Raw genomic sequence first — 6,959 nt, 5'->3', positions numbered from 1 at the left:
AGAAGCACCGTTTCTAAGCTATTTGCAAAAAGGGAGAAAATTAATTTATTTTTGTTTAGATCAAGTTAACCGGGTACATGTTACCATGGAAACAATTTAACACATTTTTACGAATAACTCGGAAATCGTAAATTTTTCAGGTAAAACAGTTGAAACAAACATAAATTAAAATTGAACGGCCAATCTGAAAATAACAAAAAAAAGGGGGGGTTTCATTTAAAAAACCAGAGTTGGTAACTACCACACGTTTATGATGCACCCTGTATATTGGAAAGTAATTTTAGAATGTGGACCTTTTAAACGTGAAAAACTTTCGTTGGACGAATTTTCTTGTAAACCTCATATTTACTGAGATATCGCACTTTGACGCACTAATGAGCAACCCTGTATTTGTCGCCTGAATTGCTTAACTTATGCTGTAGATTAAAAACAAAATTAGAAAAAATCAATATTTTCACTCTCTCTTCTATGTGAACGATATGCATCTAACTTAGACAAAGAAGGAGTGTTGCTTGCATTTCCTTGTCTTAGTAGTATTTAGCAAATCGTGACAACGTTGCGTACTTGTCAATTGTCAGAAAAATGAGGTTATGTAACTGTTGACAACTAATTGTAAAGAGAAAGGGGCTTCAAATCTTATTTATTATTTATTATTTATCGTCAATGCTTATATTTTTCCGATAAAGTTATTTTGCTACCGACCGTGGGTCACCTCGTGTGTGGATACGGCGGTCGGGTGTTTCAATCACTTGTTTTTCAAGAACTACGTGACTGTTCGTGTCAACACTATGGCTGGTAAGTGCTTTTGATTATTAATTGCATTCAAATGCATTATTGAAAGGTTTCATGCCATTGGCATCCACCAATTTTGATTTCGCGTTAATGAGCGAAGGGAAATAGTTGCAATTAGTAGTTCACCTTCTTTTAAGTATTTGGAACTTTTACACAAAATATCTTGTTTCATTATTAATACTATTATTTCACAGGGTGTCTATATACTGTCTGTTTATACCAATATCCCATGATGATTGAGCATAATTTGTCTCATCTAAAAGTGGACAAATTCCTTAAAAACGGGCTTTAAGTAATTTAAGATTAAAAAATTGATAATAAATTATAATTTTGTTTGTAATGCTGTTATCTGAACGAAACTTTGCATCTGGGGGTTTCTTGGGGTGAGAAATTAGGTTCGGTTAACGGTAAAAAAAAATAATGCCAATCTTACCACAAGCTGCATCGGGCCACCTGGAAAGAAATAAAAAATGTGTTTAGAACATCGAGAAATCTGCCCAAATCCATGCTACTGAAAATCAGCAAAGCAAGGAAAAGAAAATGTAAAGAATGCGTACAACTTCAGTTGCTTTTCGAGAAACTAAAATCAGTTAAAACTAAGGAATGTACATATTCGTATGATGTACGTATATGTTCGTATGATATTGAAATCTGGTATGACCAGCTTTCTGTATCAATCCTCATCAAGCACCTATACTTGCTCGCACAATAAAAATGCATTTTGAATTTAATTATAAACTTTCTTTAAGGGTCACAATGGGTCTATATTTTCCATCTAAGAACGCGATTCACACGACATAACGGACTGGAGACCGATTTCGTCTATTGTCTGTAATAAACTAAATATTCAGACATTTTACCCAAAAACTCATGCGATATCGAAATTCTGTCGCATTACTACAGAACTAACATGATGATATAATCATTTGTTTGAACGCCCTTTGCATGAATCATGGTTTTTTAATTTTATCTTTTATGGGTATTTTGCAGAAAGCGTCTGCTCAAGCGGCAATATTTTCAGACATCTTTCACGTTCAGAATAGTTCAGACGCGTTTGGATGGTCACCGTAAACAAACCCGCTTTCGAGACCAAACATAAACCAATCCGATAAATTAAACTTTTTTACAGAATTAAGTACTGGCTATCGAATTGGTCGTTTTATTCATTTTTTATGGAATTTTGAGGAATTTGAGGTAGATATTTTGTGTAAAAACTGGCTAAATGGCAGAATCACACTCAAGCCATGATTTATGATGGTTTGGGATATTCGTTCTGTAATGTGGGTTACTTTCGTCCTACGTCGGATCTCTTCGTTCGTAATCCTATCCCTTAGGGTGATTCCGAGCATGACCATGTTCCATGGCTCTTTGCGTTACGCTCAGCTTCTGCATGCTGCTTTTCGTGAGGGTCATTGTTTGGAGTCCATAAGTTGGGACTGGCATGATGCATTTTCCGAAGCATCCTCTTTTCAGTGATATGGGCATTTCCCCTTTGAGGATGTTCCTCACATTGGAAAAGGCTGCCCAACCTAGTTGTGTCCGTCTTGCCACTTCTTTACTCTCTGATTTCCTTTCCCCAATTTAATTTTGTGGCCTAGATATATGTGGTATGATTACGAAGTTGTTTATTGTTATTTGTTTGTCCTCTTGGTGAGAGTTCATGACCTTCGTTTTGTGCAAATATATATTTAGACCGATGGCTTTGGATTTGGTATTTAACTCCGATAGCATGTCTTGTAATCCCTCAAAATTTGAGGTTACTATAACAATATTATCAGCGGAGCGGAGGTGACTTAGATAACATCCATCGATTCTTATACCTTTATTTTCCCATGCTAAGGTTTTGAAGACGTCTTCCATCGCCAGGGTGAAAAGTTTAGGTGATTGTGTGTCTCCTTGCCTGACTCCTCTTTCGACTTTACTTTGTTGGTAGACGTAACTTCGTCTATTCTGATTTACAGCTTTGCTTTTTTATATATACTTTTGATTAAGTTCGTATATCTCGAGTCAACTCTAGCATTATCCAGACTTAAATACCGCATGTAGTTCTATAGAGTCAAAAGATTTTTGGTAATCTACGAATGCTATCTGGATGAGTAGGTTATAATCCTCACATTTTTCTAGAAGAGTTTTCAGAGTTTGTATATGCTCGGTTGTTGAATAGATGGTTGACATTTAAGATGTTACCTCTTTTGGTAAAGGTTCTTTGTACAATACAGAGTGTTTGGTAAGTAGATTCCTTGTAGGAGGTGGTAGTGCACGTAATTTTGGATATATTTCTTTAATAGACCATATTCCGAAAACTCATAGTCTCCGATCTACAGCGTGTTTAAGTATTAATTTAAAAAATTACATTTTTTAATATTGCGGAAATTTTTTCCTTGGAATATTTTAATAAAATTTTATAGACTTATGCACTTAACAGCAATACATGTTTTGTGATAACAATTTTGTTTTTAACGTCTGAAGATAAATTTAAATAAAAAAATATTGCGCCACTGATTTTTCTAAAAATTAATACACACAGACACAATTTTTGTTTTTATACTAAAAACTATTGCTTAAAAAATCAGTGATGTAACTATTTTTTTATTTAAAATTATCTACATTTGTGCCTGTGCCCACGCCACTGGAAAAGCTAGAAACTAAATTTTCATCACAAAACATGTATTGTTGTTAAGAGCCTAAGCTTGTCAAATTTCGTTTAAATATTCCAAGCGGTTTCCGCAATATTATTAAGTAACCTTTTTTTTTATTAAAGCTTTATCACCCTGTGAATCGGAAATTAAGCGTTTTTGGTACATGGTATATTAACGAAATATATCCAAAATTACTTGCACTATCACCCCCTGCAAGAAATGCATTTACTTACCAAACACACTGTATAGACCTTTGTAAAACTTCTCTATCTCTAAAGCTATTTTTCCTTTATTTGAGATCATTTCACCCTCTCCATTTTTAATGCTGTGTATTATAGATCTTCCTTCCGAAAGTCGGGAGCGTAAGATCTTCATATTCATATTTTCTTCTGTGTTCTTTTATAACTTTTGTATGATATCTTCTGACATCTTTCCTAAGTTCTTTATTGATAGTTTTGCTAAGTGCTTGATGTTCCGGTGATGCCTGAATAAGCTTCCTTCTGTTCTCTATCAGTGATTCGGTTTCCTTACTAGTCTTTTTAGGTGTGTTGTTTCTATTTTGTATACCTACATATTTTCTGAACCACCGTGTTAAGGTCGTTAACAATTCTCCCGGAGGGTTGGTCCACCGCCATAGTTTCAGAGATCTCTATGTTGTTCAGTTTCACGTTTATTTCTTTTTGGTATGATTCAATGTTTCTTTCTATGATGTCTTTGGTTGGAGGTTTTTTTGGTTTATAGCATTTATTTTTTTCTTGTTGAGCATTTATCTTGATAGTAACTCTTAGGCCTGGGTAACACTGTGTTGAGTTGCGCTATTGAGTTGTTGCCGTTCTCTGAGTTAACGAGTTACAACTCATCGGTTAGTGAGTTATAAGTCATTTATTGAAGCGGATTAACGCTTTGTGACCCAGACCGGAATTTTAACATATAAAAAAAGGTCATCAACATTTTTTATAAGTAACGTTTTACTACTTTGTCCAAACATCTATAAAAAAGGACATCTAGATTTTCCCAGCAACAGAACTTAGTCCAGAGAAAGTCAACGAGTTTTCTTGTAAAATCGATCTATTAATTTTTTTTACATAAAGCACTCAGTTTGCCAGTAAAACGTTGGGAAAACTTTAACTAAGTTTAAAAGCAACTTTATCAATCTTTAAAGCGATCGGGGCTCCGAAGTTTCCAAATATATTTTTGCAAACTTTTGCTCTGGTCGTTTTTTTCAAGATAAGCTTAATTACTTTCGGTAAAAACCTGAATAAAATTATTTGGTTTTTGTGCCAAATTTGAAGCTGAAAAGGGTTTTCTAAAGTTCGATGCGAAATGATGAATTTTCTAACAAAATTAATCATTTTTGGCTGAAAAGACCCCATTATGCTCAAAAAGGAAAAAAATTATCAGAAACTAATGTTTTTTGCACTTTTCATTGAAAACTTAGTTTTGTGATCGGTTTTTGAGAAAACCTTAATGACTTTCGGGGAAAAACGGGATAAATATATTTTCGTTTTTGTTCCGAATTCGACACTGAAAAAAGTTTTTGTAAAATTCCTACAAAGCTGTAAATTTATCTTGTAAATTTTCGCCTAAAATACCTCCAGATCGTCAGTGGTTTTAAGTGAAACTGTACAAAATAGAGCGTTTTTGAGTAGCAAGTAAAGCAAAAAAAAAACAAGTCAAAACTAAAAAACCACATTTTTTTTAGAAACTTTACAGTGTGCAGGGGAATGGAGGTAACGAGTTTTCTCGTAAAACTTTCACTCATTCTGTTCGTTATAAAAAACCCTAAACTTATTTCAGCACTCTGTATAGTGTGTACTCAAACTGTTAGACAAACGATGATAACGTAAGGGTTTCTCATCAACAACTTGGTCCCAAAATCAATAAGAACTGAAGTTTTATTAATTATTTTAACACTTACAATTTCATTTTAGACTTTTACAAGACAAAAATTTTATGCTAAACCGGGTGTTTTACTTAAACTAATCAACTTACTTTGCCTGCTTTATTTCAATTTAAAAACATTTTCAAGTTCTGCAACTTCCATTTATTTGTAGTTTGGATTATTGGCCGCCCTGTATATCTACTTTCATTCTCAAAAGTCTTTTAATATATTAATTTCATGTACCAGCTGGGTTGTGGCTGATATAATTCTTACCAGCTTTCTGCAAGCCGGCGCCCCATCCTTTTCTACCCATTTATCCTCAAAAACCGATTGCAAATCTGTACGAAAAACATAACAGTAAAGTCCGCTTATAATGAACCCGGTTATAGTGAACTTTCGGTTAAAACGAACTTTTTTCTTTTAATTGAACCGTCGTCCATAAAGACCAACGTATTTTTTAGTGGTTATAACGAACCAGTTTATAACGAACTTCCGGATATAACGATCACTTTTTAGGTTAGTTGTATATTCACTTTCCGTTTATAACGAACTTCCACGCTCAGCAACACCAATCGTGCGGAGTTGTTTATATTAGTGAGAGCGAGAGACAGGCAGTGACTTGTTGTTTTTTGCCGCGTTATATATGTAAATCGGTTTAGAATGGAAAAACAAAAACGCAAAGCTTTTTCACTAAATGAAAAGTACGAGATTATTACCAAAATAAAAAGTGGAGTAAAGCAGAGTGACATTTGTAAGGAATTAGCACTTGGAAAGTCTACTGTTGCAACAATATGGAAAAACAGAGAAAACATTTTATCAGCGTATGACAAAACAAATGTTAGATGTAGATAGTTAAAATTATCTGCACATGAAAAGGTTGACAAGGGACTTATTAAGTGATTTACTCAAAAAAGACAAGAAAACGTTCCCATAAGTGGCAGTGTTTTGCAAGAAAATGCTAGTGAAATGGAGAGTAAAATCAAAAACAAAGACTTTGCTTGTTCTAAAAGTTGGGAAGAGCGTTTCAAGAAGAGGCATAATATCAGTAGCGGAAAAATTGTTGGGGAGTCTGCCGGTGAAAAATTCTTCTTATGAACACGTTAGAGGCGATCGATAAAAATGAAACATTTTCTATAAATCTCTTAGATGCAGTCAATTTCATTCATAGAGCTTCGCAAAAAGTTAGCTGAAAAACCATTGCAAATTGCTTTAAGCATGGGGGATTTGTAAGAAAAGAAAATGGTCATGAACCAGACATTGAAATTCCACTTAACGAATGGTTAGAAAAGTATAAAGACTCTGACTACGAGTATGACACAGACGAAGATGTCCCAATGTTGTCGAATAACAAGTTAAAACCAAATTGAGTGATTTCAATTTCTTCGAATATGTGGGCATTGATAATGGCATTCTTACAAGAGAAATGTTGATCGATGAGCAAATTATAGACTCCGTAACCTCATCTACAGCTTTAAGCGATAATGAGAAAGATGACGATTTAGGTGATACGTATACGTATTCTACTGTAGACGCTAATGCTGTTCCAACCATTTCTGAAATGACAAAAAAGTGTAAGAAACTCGGAATTTTCTACAATCACGCCAAGTTCCTAATCATATCTGGGAGTTCTTTTGTGATGTTGAAAA

The 6,959-nt window shown here is 34.1% G+C and overlaps 1 protein-coding gene across 1 annotated transcript in view; it reads left to right on the top strand.

Moving 5' to 3' along the window:
• Nucleotides 1–556: 556 nt before the first annotated feature.
• LOC109541686 (cytoplasmic aconitate hydratase) overlaps nt 557–6,959 on the top strand; it is a gene marked incomplete in the record, with an annotated part of 31,564 nt that continues 25,161 nt past the window's right edge. Inside the window, 1 exon segment of the mRNA XM_048662401.1 lies at nt 557–795. Within this exon segment, the coding sequence (XP_048518358.1) occupies nt 789–795 (7 nt within the window).

Source organism: Dendroctonus ponderosae, unplaced genomic scaffold (assembly GCF_020466585.1).
Source record: "Dendroctonus ponderosae isolate FM_Combo_2020 unplaced genomic scaffold, Dpon_F_20191213v2 Dpon_F_20191213_11, whole genome shotgun sequence".
Lineage (NCBI taxonomy): Eukaryota > Metazoa > Arthropoda > Insecta > Coleoptera > Curculionidae > Dendroctonus > Dendroctonus ponderosae.
This window is presented reverse-complemented; position numbering and strand designations above follow the sequence as displayed.